Source organism: Miscanthus floridulus, chromosome 4, assembly GCF_019320115.1.
Source record: "Miscanthus floridulus cultivar M001 chromosome 4, ASM1932011v1, whole genome shotgun sequence".
Lineage (NCBI taxonomy): Eukaryota > Viridiplantae > Streptophyta > Magnoliopsida > Poales > Poaceae > Miscanthus > Miscanthus floridulus.
Genome location: NC_089583.1, coordinates 102,086,531 through 102,103,731, shown reverse-complemented (window position 1 = coordinate 102,103,731; position 17,201 = coordinate 102,086,531). Strand labels below are relative to the sequence as shown.

The window sequence follows — 17,201 nt, the reverse complement described above, 5'->3', positions numbered from 1 at the left end:
TCTAATTAGGTTAACTACTCACAAAGCACTTGGTTGTTTATTATTAACAAGGTAATTATGAGTACATCAAGCATCAAATTAAGTTGCCAAGAAACAGCAAGGGATTAGTGTTTCAAGGTCCATAGTCAATCTCAAAGTACACTCAAATCATTTTATGATTTATCCTAAGTATTTTGGTATTTATAAATTAATAAATAAAGCATGGAATTAAGTGGATAATTTATATTCATCAAAACAGAGCCAAACTTTTTGTGAAGGTTGATTTAAGCATATAAATCATACACAAAAATTTTCATGATTTTAGAATAATTATTTTAGCCTATAAAAATCATAGAAGATCCATTTATTAATTAAAAGATATAATTTCTGATCATAGCAAAAGTACTTAAAATGGTCAACTCATATTTTTCCTAGGTAGAGTACATGATAGCAAGGCTACACAAAAATTTTCAAAAATTTACCGGCCTTAATTATTTAGCTATGAATTAATCAAGTTTCAGCACTTAATAACATTTTTCTGAAAAATGAAAAGGATAAAACCTTTTCTCACCCGCTCTCTTTCTACCCCCCTCTCACCGACAGAGGGACCGGGGTCGCGCCCGCGCTGACCGCGGCGCGGCGGCCGTTGACCGATGGGTAACTCATCGACGGCGAGCTCGTCGGCTACAAGCTCAACTCCAACGGACTCGCCACTTGCTCGCGCATCTACTGGTGGCACTAATCGAGCATCTAGGGCAACGCAGCACGCACGCTGGCGACTAAGGCGGCTGGGCGGAGCTCCAGCGTGAAAGCGGCGATCTACAACGACAACTTCGGTGATGCGAAGGCCACCAACAGACTCGCCTCACTCACGCGAACCCATCTAAGGGGTCTGTTGGACGGATTAGGGCTAGCAGCAAGCTTGCCCGTGACCATGGCGGCATGGCGGGGCAGAGCTCACCGGTGCAGCGGCGTTCTAAGAAAATCCGACCCTAATCAGCCTAGCTAAGGATTCCTACATAATCAGGGCACTCACTGTGACTTGCTCTGCTACACGGTTGAAGCGGAGACAGAGTAGGCGGTGCTGCCAACGGTGACGGTGGCTCCGACGACGCGAACAGAGGAAGACGACGACGTTCTAGTGTGTCCTATAGATGAACAAGGAAAATTACGAGCCGATGAGCAATAGGGTGTCACAACAAAGTGAAAAGTGCATTTGCCCCCTATGTGAGTTTTAGTGTATTGATGACATCCAAATTAGGCACTAATGAGATCTTAATGAGATATATTGCAGCTTTAGTCCCTTGAAAGTTTCAAAGAGTTGATTTAAGATGAAATGGTATCCTTCAATTCTTCAAGTGCAAAAGGCGAACGAACCCAAAGCATGCTTCAAGAATTTCTAATTTTGTTTTCGGTTTAGATATGTCGTACTATAAAGAGGGATACAAGTTTAGGTGGTATGAGGAAGATAGAGTACTCAAACATAAAAATAAAATTAAAAGAGAGACACAAAATCACCTCACAAACACTTAGATATAGTTCTTGGACTTTTGGTAGTTGGAAATTCTGGCATTTGGTGCCAGAAGTTCCGGTACTTGAGCACTTAGCCGTCAGCCTGCCTGCGCTCCTCACCCGTCGAAAGTCTCGACAGGAGTCGGGAGTTCTGGGTGCCGGAAGTTTCAGCTCCCATTGGAAGTCCCAGCGCTTTGGGACTTAGCCCCCTGGCTCGGCTCTGGGTTGGGAGTTCCGACGTGAGTCGGAAGTCCCGACTGCCGAAAGTTCCGGTGTTCCACCGGAAGTTTTGACTTTAGCTGTGTTGACCACCTTTGACTGCGTCTTGAACAGTGTTTTACAAAAAGGGCCGGAAGTTCTAGCGATCTGTGTCGGAACTTTCGACCCAGATCTGAATGGTTGGATTTCACTATAAGTATAAATAGTTCTCTCATCTCTTCTAACCGGGCACCACTTATTCATTGCTCACCAACCTTTGTCCAAAATAGTTCCTAAGCATTCAAGGCACCCCTCTCCTCTCCCCTTTGCTCCAATCTTTGATTTCCCTATGATTTTGAGTGAAAGGAGATTGGATTGAGTGAGAGAATCACTTTAGCAAGCTTGAACATTTGATTTCTTCGTCAAACTGATTGGATTTACGTCTATTACTCTTGGGTTCTTGGAACCTTAGCTGGCTAGGCGTCGCCCAAGAGTTTCCATCTTATGGAAGATGAAAGGTCCTAATGGCTAGAGGGGGGATGAATAGCCTATTAAAAATTTCTACAACAACACTTAGCAAACCGGTTAGACAATTATGAGGCGAAGCAAGTATTGCGCTAGCCTACTAAAAAATGCAAGCTACCTACCACAATTCTAGTTTCTATAGTTTCTAACCACACAATGGCTATGTCACTATACTAAGTTAGTGTGCTCTCAAAGGCTAACTAAAGAGCTACACTAACCAAACTAACAAGCTCTCACAACTAGGTACACTAAAGAGCTTGATAACTAGTTTACGGTAATGTAAAAAGAGTGAGCGAGATGGTTATACCGCCGAGTCGATGAGTGAACCAATCAATCATAAGAATGAATATCAATAAAGACCAATCACCTCAGAATCAAATGATGACACAATGATGTTTTACCGAGGTTCACTTACTTGCCGGCAAGCTAGTCCTCATTGTGGTGATTCACTCACTTGAAGGTTTACGCGTTAATTGGCATCACACGCTAAACCCTCAATAGGGTGCCGCACAACCAACACAAGATGAGGATCACATAAGCCATGAGCAATTCACTAGAGTACCTTTTGGCTCTCCACCGGGAAAAGTTAAGAACCCCTCACAATCACCTTGATCGGAGCCGGAGACAATCACCAACCTCCGCTCGATGATCCTTGCTGCTCCAAGCCATCTAGGTGGCAGCAACTACCAAGAGTAACAAGCGAATCCCACAGTGAAACACGAACACCAAGTGTCTCTAGAAGCAAACACTCAAATAATGTACTTGGATTCTCTCCCAATCTCACAAAGATGTTGAATCTACGATGGAGATGAGTGGGAGGGCTTTGGCTAAGCTCACAAGGTTGCTATGTCAATGCAAATGGCCAAGAGAGTGAGCTTGAGCCAGCCATGGGGCTTAAATAGAAGCCTCCACGAAATAGAGCCATTATACCCTTTCACTGGACACAACACGGGGTGACCGGACGCTCTAGTCAAATCGACTAGATGCAGGACCCCAGCGTTCGGTCACCCGATGCTTGCCATGTGTCATCAGCTTTAAACGCTGATCGCCCGATCTCAACGGTCAAGTGAAGACCAAACACATCAGTTTGAACACGACTAGACACAGGACCCCAGCGTCCGATCATTTCCAGTAAGGTTCCATTCGAGAAAAATCATGACCGGATACACGTCCGGTCATGCCCGACCAGACTCACCCAGCGTCCGATCACTCAACGTCTCCTCTATGCGCTGCCACATCAGTGAGACCGAACGCACCCACTTAGCGTCCGATCGAAGACCGACGCTAGAGTCTTCACTGCTTCTACTGACCGAACGCGCCGGTCCAGTCGAAGCCAGCGTCCGATCTACTCTATGAAACCCTGTCTTTTCTGTACAGGGCGCCGGTGGCACCGTCGAACTGTCCGCACTCCGATGGTGAAGTTTCTAATCCTTGCTCAAATATACCAACCACCAAGTGTATCACCATGTGCACATGTGTTAGCATATTTCCACAAATGTTTCAAGGGTGTTAGCACTCCACTAGATCCTAAATGCATATATAATGAGTTAGAGCATCTAGTGGCACTTTGATAACCACATTTCGATACGAGTTTCACCCCTCTTAATAGTACGGCTATCGATCCTAAATATGATCACACTCACTAAGTGTCTCGATCACCAAAACCAAATTGGCTCCTACCACTTATACCTTTGCCTTGAGCCTTTTGTTTTTCTCTTTCTTCTTTTTAAGTCCAAGCACTTGATCATCACCATGGCATTACCATCATCATGTCATGATCTTCATTTGCTTCACCACTTGGAATGTGCTACCTATCTTATGATCACTTGATAAACTAGGTTAGCACTTAGGGTTTCATCAATTCACCAAAACCAAATTTAAGCTTTCAATCTTCCTCTTTTTGGTAATTGATGACAACCCTTTCACAAAGATATGAATTAAAATTCAATTGAATCTATGTTGCTTACCCAAGCATATTTACTATGTGTAAAAGATATGGATAAGTTTTATGAACTCCATATGGTAGCACTTGTTCCCCCTACATATGTGCTAAGAGTTTGGATTGAAGCTTCCATATATGCTTAGATAGAAAATATAGGAGACAATGTCTACCAAGTAATGCTAAGGTATAAAAGACGGACCTTTGAAGCATGATATCAATCGGAGTACACCAATATACCATCCTTAGCATCATGGTTAGCTTGATACCACTTAGAAATGAAATCACTAGATAACATATGCATGCTAATTTTTCATTTCATCATCCAAGCATACAACTAGCATACACCACACAAGCATGGATATTGAAATTTAAGAACTTGTGCCATGCAAGCAAACATATGAAATGCACCATACAAGTTCATGAGCTTGCTCCCCCTACTTGTGTGCTCAAAATTTTAATTGATCCATTTCCTTTGTCATATCTCTTCCCCTATGTCAAATTCTCCCCCTTTGTTGTCTTTTTACCATCTTAGTACACTAATATCTTTGTGTTTTCTCCCCATGTACTAATATCACTAATATATTTATTTTTCTCCCCCTTTGTCATCAATGACCACAAAGGTTTAAAATGTAGATAGATTGAGATTGTCAATGTTAATCAATGGGGCGAGGATCATTTTTTCAAATTTGGTCCAATCTAGATCATTTGCCAAAGATATTTAACTCGGTTTGATCCAAAGACAAGCTTCTTCACACGTTCAAATAAGGGTTATCTTGTACCATGTTGAGTTAAACACTTAGAGCTCATTTTTTAGATCAAACACTAGGTTTACAAGCCTACAAATATGTCATATGCTACCACTAGATCAAAATAAGCATAGAAGCAATAGTGGTACCATATAATCATCAAATTCATTTGATTTTCATGAATGAGCCTATTAAATGTGAAAGATGTTTAGATACACTAAACATGTCCTTAGCAAGGATGTATGCCATGCCAATCAACTTTTACCTTGGATTGCTCGAAGAAGAGGCATGTCATATGAGTGGGGGTGCATCAACACATATTTTAGAAATCCAATATGTTCAACTCATTCCTTAGCTTGTAAAATCTTTTCTCATCCAATGGCTTGGTGAATATATCGGTAAGTTGATCTTCGGTGCCTACACTCTCAATGCAAATGTCCCATTTTTATTGGTGATCTCTTATGAAATGGTGACGGATATTAATGTGCTTTGTTCTTGCATGTTGAACCAGATCGTTGGTTAACTTGATTACACTCTCATTATCATATAGCAATGGTACTTTCTTGAACTTGATTCTAAAGTCATTCAAGGTGGCCTTTATCTAAAGTATTTGTGCACAACAACTACCGGCGGATATGTATTCGACTTCGGTGGTTGATAACGCAACACTATTTTGCTTCTTTGATAACCTTGAAACACTATTTTAGCCATCTCTAGCTCACCCTCTTGGTTATTTTCATTGAGATAGCAACCTAGTGAGCTAAGCTAAAGTTCTTCCACTCATCTCTATTATTGATTCATCATCTTTGTGAGATTGGGAGTAAATCCAAGTGCATTACTTGAGTGATTGCATCTAGAGGCATTTGGTGATCGTGTTTCGCTGCGGATTTCACTTGTTTCTCTTAGTGATTGCCGCCACCTAGATGGCTTGGTGCAGCGAGGATCGTCGAGCGGAGAAAGGTGCTTGTCTCTAGCTCCGATTGTGGTGATTGTGAGGGGGTTTTTACCTTTCCCCGGCGGAGAGCCAAAAGGTACTCTAGTAGATCGCTCGTGGCATGTGGATCCTCATCTTGTATTGGTTGTGCGGTATCCGATTGTTGGTTACACGTGTGACGCCTATTAGTACGTGAACCTCCAAGTGAGTGAATCGCTACAACGGGGACTAGCTTGCCGGCAAGCAAGTGAACATCGGTGAAAAATCTTGTGTCATCATTATCTCCGAGGATTTCTATTGTGATTGATTGATGGTCACTTGGCACGACGGTATATCTTCACTACCTCACTCTTGTATTTATATTTCTAGTGTAGCTAAGCTCTTTAGTGTAATTAGTCTTGAGAGCTAACTTGTGTCTTGTCTAGTGGTTAGTAAGGCTCTATAGTTAGTCTTTGAGAGCTCACTAAGTTAGTGGTAGTGATCTAGCCTTCGTGTGCTTAGAGACTATAGCAACTAGAATTATGGTAGGTGGCTTGTATTTTTAGTAGGCTAGCGTAAAACTTGGTTTGCCTCATATTTATCTAACCACTTGGCTTAGTGTTGTTGTAGATGTTTTTAATAGGCTATTCACCCCCCTCTAGACATTAGGACCTTTCACACGTAGTATACATATGATGTTCTATGCTACATTTTGTGATGTTCATTTAGTGTTAATGTGATGATCAACATATTTGTTATGTTTGGTAGTATACATTGATGTTCTAGGATATATTTTTGTGATGTTCGGTAGCTTTTTTTTCTTTTTATTTGACTCTAATTGTTTCTTCACTAATTTTATTATTTTATTTTATATTTCATGATATTTGCGATGTTCACATAATATACATTTGATGTTCTATTCTATACTTTGTGATGTTCGTGTAGTGCTAATGTGATGTTCTACGATGGATTTATTACATTCCGTATTATATACGTAAATAATTTTTTCTAAATATACCCAAGTGAGATCTTGATTTGAAGGATTTATTATAAGGAACACGATAGTGCAATCGAATTTTAATTAGGATACTTGTTTAGTAGTTATGATTTTTTTTTACTTCAAAAAGAATGGATATATGATGATGTCAGCAATTTTGAATTTTTATTGTATGGCTGCTGCCCTGATCAGCTGTCTGGCCCAAAAACACAATTAAATTGGCCCTAATTTAGTGAAGAAAGTGAGGGAAGAATTTTTTTTTGAGGATGAGGGGTAGGTGGGTTTGCTGTCCGGCTTCCTGCCACCTGGGTCGACAGTCAGGCGTCCCCCAGGATAGTGGCCTAGAGAGAATGATTCGATTCATGATGTGTTCTGTTTCCGCTTATATTAGGAGATGTTTGGTTCACTCCTCACCTCCTAAGGGCGCGTTTGGTGAGGCTACGGCCGGCTCCCCGCTCCGCACTGTAGTGCACTGTAGTGGAGCCCCAAAATTCTGGCTCTCACAGCTCCTCCTGATTTTACGTTGGTTTGGGAAGGAGCCGGAGCCGGTTTTTTAGTTGCTACAAGGATGTACAGGAGAGCACAGCGCCCACGCATGCCGAGCCAGAGCCGGAGCCGCAGGAGCGCAATCAAACACGCCCTAAATCTAGTCTCATTTAGTTATTTTTACCTAAACACTATGACTAAATGGGACTAAAAAGTGCATTAGCCAACTAGTCATCCAAGTATTGCTAAATGAGACTAAAGCCCACCTTTTAGTCAGGGCCTCGTTTAGTTCGTGGCAAAGTTGGCGTTTGTACCGTGTTCGATGTGACGGCGAACACTGTAGCACTTTCGTTTGTATTTGTGAATTATTGTCCAAACATTGACTAATTAGGCTCAAAAGATTCGTCTCATAAAGTTCAACCAAACTGTACAATTAGTTTTTAATTGCATCTACATTTAGTACTCCATGCATGTACCGCAAGTTTGATGTGACGGAAAATCTTCTTTTTGCATAGTGTTAAAGTTGGGAGTTTTGGAGTAACTAAACATGGCCCAGGTTTCCTCACCTTTTAGTCACTTTGGATCCAAACACCCTGACTAAAATGGACTAAAAGGTCTCTTTTAATCTTTTTTAGCCCACCAAACCAAACAGGGGGCCATTCTGGGCCTGAGTAGTACCTGTTGGGCTGAGGCCGTCGAGCAGTCCAGAGAGGCCCATCGGCAGCCGCAACATCATCTTCCCGCGCCAACGGTCCAGCAGGATCATTAGAGACTTCAGTAGCCATAGGCCGTAGCAGCGCTAACAGTTTTTTCGTGAAAAAAAAATCAGGTTTTTCGAGGATCATGAACAGTTGCCTTTGTTTGTTTTGTATAAAGGGAACAGTTTACAGAACGGGGCTAATTGATCCATGCTCCATTCGGTTGCTACAAATGGTGAGAAAACATGCCCAGGATTTTGTTTGGACTTTGGAGTATGAAAAGGCTTCATCGATCTGCACCAGCTCTTCTACTAATCAACTGCTTCTTATTTTTTCCCACTTCCATTGCATGTAATCTATAATATGGCCACGAGACAGCACTCTTTAAGATCAAGTAAACAATAACTCCTACTTGTCCCACTCATGTACCTTCCACTCTGGCAATTGTTGAATGATCATCTGCGTAAATAACAAATCTCAGAGGAATGCTATATAGCCTTGTGAAAAAAACATGAAGCAGCTCTGGGCACTGGCTAAAACGTTATCCAGTGGCAGCATATATTCAGGAATAAGTGATTTTTCAGAGCAACTTTCAGAACGGACAGTTTAATTTTCTGTCACGTTTGGGAATACAGTGCGTGAAAGCGTCCTTTATCCATACCTGTCCAGTTGAATCTGCATTGCCCACCGTTGCCTGACACGCCAATCTCCACGTCTTGGGTTTCTGAAAATTGGCGCAAAAAGGTTAGTACAAAGAACAAGTTCAATCCAGGGCATGCTCCGGTGAAACATCTCTTACTTAAAAAAAGTAGGAATTTTGCAAGTTTATTCTTTTGACGAAAAAAATGGCAGCTTCTGATGAACAGAGGGAGTCGTGTGTACAAACTACAGACCCTTTTGAGCAACTCCTTCTCCACTTCAGTTTTCGGGGACATCATTTCCTTGCCTTCAACCACCTGTAAAATTAGCCAAGCGGCAAAGTGTCAAGCGGCGCGGATCTCGTTGGATTATTGGTTGCAATCGCAACAGGCAGGGTTCCTTCTTTCAGCCCTTGACAAGAAATATTTCTGAAACTGCATTGTGACTGGTTGCATTTGATTTACCTCGACGAGGCAGGTCCCGCACACGCCGCCTCCTGCGCAGTTGAGAAGAACCTTATCCTGCGGCAGCAGAAAGCAGCGGTGAAAACGATTCAATTGCTGATGCAAGAAAGACAGGTGGCGATGGTACGGCGAGCAAAGCGAGAGCGAGATCGCCGGCGCCGCGTGCAGTGACTCACGTAGGGCCCGTAGAGGTCGATGTAGCCGTCGAGCATGATGTCCCTGAGCTTCTGCCCGCCGCGCGCCGTCCGATAGTGCACGTCCGGGGTCCCGTCCGGCAGCAGCCGCGGCTGCAACATCACGAGCGCGCGCACCAATTCAAAGTCAACCGATCACGAACGCGCGTACGTCGTGCGCACTGCCTGCGCTATCTCGGCGCTTCAAAAAGAAGAAAAACAAGGGGGGCGCGAGCGAGAGGAACTCACGCTGACGAACGCGAAGTCGATGGACGGCTCCTCCACCTGCTCCGGCTCCGGCGCGCCCACCTCGACGGCGCGGGCGACGCGGAGGCGCCTCCTCTGCTGCTGCCGCGGCGGGCGCAGCGAGCAGCTCTGCTTCTTGGCGCCGCTGCAGCTGCAGTGGAACGGAGCGAGAGGCGGCGACGACACGCCGAGGACACCCGTGAGGTGCATGGTTGCTCCCTCCCCCTCCCTGGTGGTATGAAAGTGCAAGCGCGGTGGTCTTGGGCTGTGTGACGACGCGCGCGCACGCGCTGCCTTGTGTAGCTGTGTCTGTGTGATCATACTTTTTGGCTCGAATTATCGTCTTATCCGGGAGACGAACTGGTGCTTGTGGACGGCGAGGACCTGCCAGAGTGCTAGTGCGGTAGTGGTGCCGCTCGAGCAGACGCAGCCAGGTCACCAGCTGCACTTTTTTCTGCCAGATAGGTTGGTGATATTTGTATCGAGTGGATGAGCTGGATTTATCTTTTTTTTTTGGGTCCATTGGGCCTGGCGACTTTCTGTTCGCAGTGAAACCATTTATAAAACGTTTTCAACTGTTTCTCAAAAAAAAAAGTTTTCAACTATATTTGTTTTCCAGGAAACAATTTAACAGGATGCACATGTGCGCGCATATACCAAGATAGTTTAGATACATCATATTTCCTTACAGTACTCTTTTTCTACAAAGTTCAGGACTCGTTTCATGTATAAAGGCAATAGAGTACATCAGTACATGCATTTAAGAAAAAAATACCTACCATAATAAGTTACTAAAAAGTAGTTTTATTTTTAAATTCATTTCACGGCCGTAGGCGCCTTTTTCTTGTTTTAATGGCTTATTTTTAAATTACAGCAAAAACATAGACGATACTCTCTCCATGTGTAACACAATTGTTCTAGCATTCAAAAATTATACTCAAAAGGATTATAGGGCCAACAGTTGTTTTGCATTAAATAGTCACACAAATTTGGATGTATTACATTAGTACTTGTCATTTATCAACCAAACTTTATTAATCACGCTAGTGATAGCATCTAATTAGGAAATAAAGTAACGAGCACCTACATCTTTCGGGGCATGTTTGGATGGGGGTGATTGAACTTTAGTCACCTCTTTTAGTCCCCTTTTAGTTCCTAAAGACCCAAACAATATGACTAAAGGGATGACTAAACCAATTAGTCCATTAGTCCCTTAGGGTTACTAAATAAAGGGATAAATGGCCAAAAAGACACTCCCCTACACCCTCCCCTGGAACCCTATCTTTCCCGAACAGTAGCTTTTAATTAGGAGTGTTTTGGTCTTTTGTACAGTACATTTAATGGCCATTGGTGCCTCCATCCAAACAGGGTAAGGACTAAAGTTTAGTCCGGAGAACTTTAGTCCAGGAACTAAAGTGTCCAAACAAGCCCTTGTATTCTCTCTTAAGCTATCCTAAAGTCTTCATAATACACTATATTTCTGAATGCGGATAGTACATCCACACTATGTCTCACATCAATTGTTTCTAGTCAATATTGAGATTGCCAGGCACCCAAAGAACTGTATATATTATGTCTCCTTTTAAACCCAATTGTCTTTAGTGGTTGTTTTGATTTTTTAATACATCAAATTTACTATATATCTAGACGTACGTTATGTCTAGATACATAGCAAATTTGATGTATCAGAAAAATAATGACTTATAATTTGAAATAAAGGGAGTACGTGGACAGCTAGGATCATGGGCCAACATGATGGGAATCATGACCCCATGGTACCAAACAATTTTGAGGGCGGGGAAAAGTACTTTTTACGTCTATATGGACTACATAGTTTTTATCATTTATGTAAATATACAATAATTTAAATATATAACTAATAAAATATATATGTAGCGATCCATAGCCATGACAGGCTGTCTCTCGGCTCTCCATCCAGACTCCGATCCTCGAAGGCTCGAACCACTTTTTTTTTTTTTAGAAAATGTGTTGGATTTTATTTAATATGCAAACGTATTATTACATCCAGCCCCATGTAAGAGGACCCCTTGTACAAATAGAAATTACATTGAAGTCCTTTTCAGGTCCTTATCGTCTTCATCGCCTCCGCTTGGGACGCCTGCCTATCAAGATGGAAGCTTGAAACCGGTCTCCGTATGTACGAAGATGCATCACAGTTTACAAATGGCAACAGCAGCACATCGAACAAATCAACGTGCTCTTGAAACGTTAAACGCCCCGGCAAACAGCCGTCAGCCAAATTAACCTTCGTCACAAGGAAAGGCATCTGACGCCTCCAGCCTCCATGACAGACCCCCAATCGGTGGACGCCGAAGAACCAAGATGAGGATAAAAAGCTCCAACGAGGAAAACATACCTCACGAGCTTTTCACCAGAAACCGCGTCACCATCGTCGCAGCTGCCGGAGTTGGCCCAGAGGAAGATAAACTCATAAGCGTGAGAGCGCAAGCCCAAAATGGAATGGCCAAGGGCAACACATGGCTACTGTGCGACTGCGTGGCCCATATTGCCTAGGCCAACGAGTGCTACTGTGTGGCCCAACGAGTCGAATCTTAAATTTGAAGATCTCTACGACCACACCGAGTCGAATCTTCAAATTTTGCATGACTAGTAGTACTTCCTTTAGTAGCGAGCGTCTCCAAGAGTTTCAAATCTTTTGGCACTCGTAAAAGATCACCAAACACTCGGATATATCCGCGCATCTTCCACTCGCGTATCTGTCAGCCAATCTAAAGTGGAAGGCCATGGAAAGAAATAAAGAGAAAGAAAGAGTTCTTGATGCAAATGTCCCAGAGAGAAAGAATATAGAAAAGTGGTTAGGGTAATTTAGAAATAGCAAATGATTCCTGATGTAAAATTGTTTTCTATGTTTTAAGAGTGAACCGTTGGAAATTGTTCGAGATGGTCTTAGTTATTCCTCTCATACTTTTTGGCGAGTTGGAAAACTTCATGATTTTGGAAAGAAATTCTTGGGAACTCTTGGAGATAACTATATTCATTTTGAGTAATGTTTTCTTAATCACATATACAACTTCCTCTAACCATAAAAGAAGTTAATTCTAATACAATACTAAATTAAAGTATCTTAAGTTTGACTAATTATAAAAAATCAACATTTATGATATCAAATAAATATTATTTGGTTTGTCATGAGATATATTTTCATAGTATATCTGTTTGGTGTCTTAAACATCAATATTTTTATTTATTTATATATTTGGTCAAACTTTAGATACTTTAACAAAGAAAACACCTAGATTTGCATTCTTTTTTTAGATAGAGTGAGTATTTATATAATTCTTTTTTAGACAGAGTGAGTATTTCTTAAAAAATATAACTATATTTTAATAAAAAAAAAACGGTAGTCCAAATCATGTCTCGATGACCTCAAAAGGTAAAAACCCCGCATATACCCATGAATTAAGCACAATTAAGGATATTTTTCTTAAATTATGGTTTTCTTTTTAATGAACTTTGCCAAATAGGAGCATGAGCATCACATAAAATGCATTATATTTTAGTACAAATTTTTGAAGTCATAGCACACTATATTTAAGGACGAAGGGAGTATGTACTCTTTGTTAAAGCCAAATTCCTTTCTAATATTTTACATAAAGATAATTCTTTACTCATGACGAGGAGTAAAAGTTTAACCTCATAAAGTGGAAAGTGTCTTAGTTCAAACAAAATCCTTTATACTATCGCTTATATTGTGGGAAAATTTTCAAAAGCTTCAATCCCTTGTATAGCTGTATTGAGAGTTTACATTGTTATCATGTTGACATATTTCTAAATTTCATTAATAGGTAACTTGGAGATATTAATGTGTGATTTGGATAGTAAACCTAGATTTGCTTATTTATCTGTATGGCCTCATTTATATATGACGATTCTATTCATTGCAAGAGTATTTTGTTCAATAAATTTAATATGCGAAGAATTGTGTACTTTGATTCTGGTTGGATGCATAGGGGTAATTGTTAACCAGCTAATTTTAAATCTTAATCCATCTAAACAGAAGGCCAATAGGAATCTTTGTTGTTATTTGACTATACATCAGCACAACCTTAGATGTGATTCCTGTTCCTCTGCTTGTGATAAAGGCCCGAAAGTCCTCTACTAGTAGACGACTCCACAACATTTATAGACTTTTGACCTATGGAAATATAAGCTTGAGTGGGATTTCTTGTATCCAAACGTCCTCCCAAAACAGCACCCTTTTACTTTAGATGTGGCCCTTTATCTCGAACGTGTTTGTTCGCCGTCTTGGAATCTGCTAGGCAAGTAACGCCAGGCGCGCGATTTCGTCGGCATGGTGCCACGATCATTGCCTGATTGAGAAGCTCCCTGAAAGGCACAATCCAAACACGCTATAAAACCCTGCTTGATTTTCTGAATGCCTTGCAATATTGGCTCTGTTTGGCAGGATTTATTACTGCTACGACTAATTTATTAAAAGAGAAAAATATTGTTCCACAACTTAAAAAAATATAACTAATTTTAACCTATAAGCTCAAGCGAACAGAGCCATTGAGACGATAGCTGATACAGGGCTGCAAGCAAACGCGATACAAGCAGCATCCAGGAAGCATCCAGCCAGTCTGTGTCCAGGATAGTATCCAAACAGCCCCACGTGCCTCTGCGCCTGACAGCGTGGTGCGTTGGGGCAGCTCGATGCCGCCTCCACCAACCATTTTCTGGTCAGCGTTTACAGAGGAGCCGAGCCGAGGCATTCCGGATTCGCTTCCTATCCTAGACGAACAACCGTGCCCACCGCCAGCAACGGGCCGGCCGTCTGCGTCAGCCACCGTGTGGTGGTGGTGCTGCTGCTGCCGCCGCCCGTGCTCTGCTCGATCCGTCGCGGCAGCTTCCATCCCATCACATCCCACCACTGCATTGATCATGTGTCGCATCACTTCCCCCTTAAATAGACGCCATTGTCGAGACATCTTGAGACTTGAATAGAGCGGTGCAGGGAGGTCACTCGGCGATGGCGGAGGCGGCGGCGCACGTGTTGGTGTTCCCGGCCCCGGCGCAGGGCCACCTCAACAGCTTCCTCCACTTCTCCACGGGGCTCCTCCGCGCGGGCCTCCACGTCACCTTCCTCCACACCGACCACAACCTCCGCCGCCTCGGCGCCGCTGCCGACGAGGCCACGGCCGCCTCGCCGCGCCTCCGCTTCCTGTCCGTGCCCGACGGCCTCCCCGACGACGACCCGCGCGCCGTCGACGGCCTCCCGGAACTCTTGGAGGCCCTGCGCACCAAGGCCAGCGCCGCGTACCGCGCCCTGCTCGCCTCGCTGCGCGCGGGAGGCGGAGGCGCAGACGCCGACGGCTTCCCGGCCGTGACGTGCGTCGTCGGCGACGGTATAATGCCGTTCGTGGTCGACGTCGCGGAGGAGCTCGGCGTCCCGGCGATCTCCTACCGCACGGTGAGCGCGTGCGCCGTGCTGGCGTACCTGTCCGTGCCCAGGCTTCTCGACCTCGGTGAGCTCCCCTTCCCCGAAGGTGGCGACCTCGACGCGCCCATCCGCGGCGTCCCGGGGATGGAGAACTTCCTGCGACGGCGAGACCTCCCGATCCAGTTCCGCCAACTCACCAGCACGCACGAGGAGCCCTTGATCAAGGGGGTGGTCGCGGCCACCCTGCACAGCCGCAAGGCCAGAGCTCTCATGGTCAACACGACCACGTCCCTGGAGCGGTCGTCCCTCGCGCACCTCGCCATGGAGATGCGCGGCGTGTTCGCAGTGGGGCCTCTGCACGCCATGTCCCCCGCGCCGGCGGTGGCCACGAGCCTGTGGCGCCCCGACGACGGGTGCATGGCGTGGCTCGACAGCCAGGCGGAGGCGGCGCGGTCCGTGGTGTACATCAGCCTGGGCAGCCTCACGGTCATCTCCCACGAGCAGTTCACCGAGTTCCTGCACGGGCTCGTCGCCACCGGCTACCCGTTCCTGTGGGTGCTCCGGCCGGACATGCTCGGGGCCAGCCAGGACGCCGCGCTCCAGGAAGCCATCGGCGCGGTCGGGAGAGACAGGGCGTGCGTCGTGCCATGGGTGCCTGCGGCACCGCGCCGTGGGGTGCTTCCTGACGCACAGCGGGTGGAACTCGACGCTGGAGGGCATCGTGGAGGGCGTGCCCATGGTGTGCTGGCCCTTCTTCGCCGACCAGCAGATCAACAGCCGCTTCGTGGCCGCCGTGTGGAGGAACGGGCTGGACATGAAGGACGTGTGCGACAGAGGCGTGGTGGAGAGGACGGTGAGGGAAGCCATGGAGTCCGCCGAGATCAGGAGCTCGGCTCGTGCTCTGGCGGAGCAGGTGAAGCGTGACGTTGCCGACGGCGGGGCATCGGCGTTGGAGTTCAAGCGCCTCGTCAGCTTCATCAGGGAGCTCAGCACGTCAGCAGCACACACACACCATCTCCAAAATCTTGAAATGAATGGATCAAAATTAATCTAGATATGTTAGAAACGATAGGCAATATAAATGACGAAGATCAGCAGATCAAACACAGAGGACACGAGATTTTAACGTGGAAAATCCTTCCAAAGAAGAAGGGAAAACCCACGGACACCGGCCAGCAAATCTTCGTTATATCGGGTGAGGTTACAAACGTCGATGATTTACAACTTTTCTTATCCCAAGACGACGGCTTATAGGAAGTATATATAGAGCTGGAAAACCCTAATAGGCGACGAGGTCCGTGCTCTACATGGGGTGTCCGCCGGCAAAGAGAAAGGAAGAGAGAAAGAAGAAAGCGGCTGGGGACAAGAATGCCATTTCACCGTTGTTCTCTCTCCTCAACCCGCTGCAGCTGGTCTGCGGTGTCCTGTGACCTAATTTCACCGAACCAAAGTGTATTCTGGCAAAATGCTCCAAAGTAGGTGTCCGTCAGCAAAGGACCATCACTTTGGATGTCCAACAGACAATTGTCCACAAATTTTATATAGTATTTTTCAAAACACAACTAGTCGAGGTGCTAACAAAACTCTCTATCCTGATGTCAAAGTCGGGTTCAAACCCCACGCTTGATCTGTCAAGCGACGAGGCAATACTCAGCGAATTTCTTAGGAAGTCTATGTTGGGCGATACGGCTCGTGCTGCCGCTCTAGATGGAAATGGGGAGAACTGGATGGATCCAATCCGGACGTACCTCACAAACCAGGCTACTCTAGTCAATGATATGAACATAGAACGAACCAACCATAGAGCCATGGGCTATCAAATGGTAGATGGTACCCTCTACAAGCCAGGGCGAAATGGGGTTCTTCTCAAGTGTATCACCCAGACCGAGGGCATTAGTTTGCTCCGCGACATCCATGGAGGAATATGTGGGTCCCATGCCTCTCACAGAACGCTGGTCGGGAAAGCCTTTAGACAAGGATTTTATTGGCCTACAGCGCTCGAAGACGCCACTGAGTTGGTTCAAACATGTGAAGCTTGTCAGTTTTTTAAACGGCAGATTCACCAACCTGCTCAAGCGTTAAATACGATCCCTTTGTCTTGGCCATTTGCCACATGGGGCATCGACATCCTTGGTCCTTTCTCGAGGGCCCGGGGTGGCTATAGATTTATGATTGTAGCGATCGATACTTTCACAAAGTGGGTTGAATCTGAGCCAGTAGGCCGGATAACCAAAGAGAATACAGTCAATTTTTTGCGGAGC

The 17,201-nt window shown here is 44.8% G+C and overlaps 1 protein-coding gene and 1 pseudogene across 1 annotated transcript; one reads left to right on the top strand and one right to left on the bottom strand.

Moving 5' to 3' along the window:
• Positions 1 to 8,128: 8,128 nt before the first annotated feature.
• LOC136552363 (photosynthetic NDH subunit of subcomplex B 3, chloroplastic-like) lies at positions 8,129 to 9,854 on the bottom strand. Its single transcript, XM_066543908.1, has 6 exons — positions 9,522 to 9,854; positions 9,276 to 9,386; positions 9,100 to 9,156; positions 8,890 to 8,952; positions 8,658 to 8,720; positions 8,129 to 8,455 (listed from the first exon to the last, which is right to left on the bottom strand). Exons 1-6 carry the CDS (start codon positions 9,837 to 9,839, stop codon positions 8,405 to 8,407), a joined length of 663 nt encoding a protein of 220 aa, XP_066400005.1. The 5' UTR covers positions 9,840 to 9,854; the 3' UTR covers positions 8,129 to 8,404.
• A 4,160-nt stretch (positions 9,855 to 14,014) lies between these two features.
• Positions 14,015 to 16,530, top strand: LOC136550169 (myricetin 3-O-rhamnoside 1,2-glucosyltransferase UGT709G2-like; annotated as a pseudogene).
• Positions 16,531 to 17,201: the final 671 nt, after the last annotated feature.

Bases quoted from the DNA above. Each gene is read 5' to 3' on its own strand.
- LOC136552363 (XM_066543908.1), bottom strand. From the start codon at position 9,839: ATGATCACACAGACACAGCTACACAAGGCAGCGCGTGCGCGCGCGTCG. The intron at 9,387-9,521 runs GTGAGTTCCTCT...GTGATGTTGCAG, and splicing joins TCGACTTCGCGTTCGTCAGC to CCGCGGCTGCTGCCGGACGG. The intron at 8,953-9,099 runs GTAAATCAAATG...CTAATTTTACAG, and splicing joins GCGGGACCTGCCTCGTCGAG to GTGGTTGAAGGCAAGGAAAT.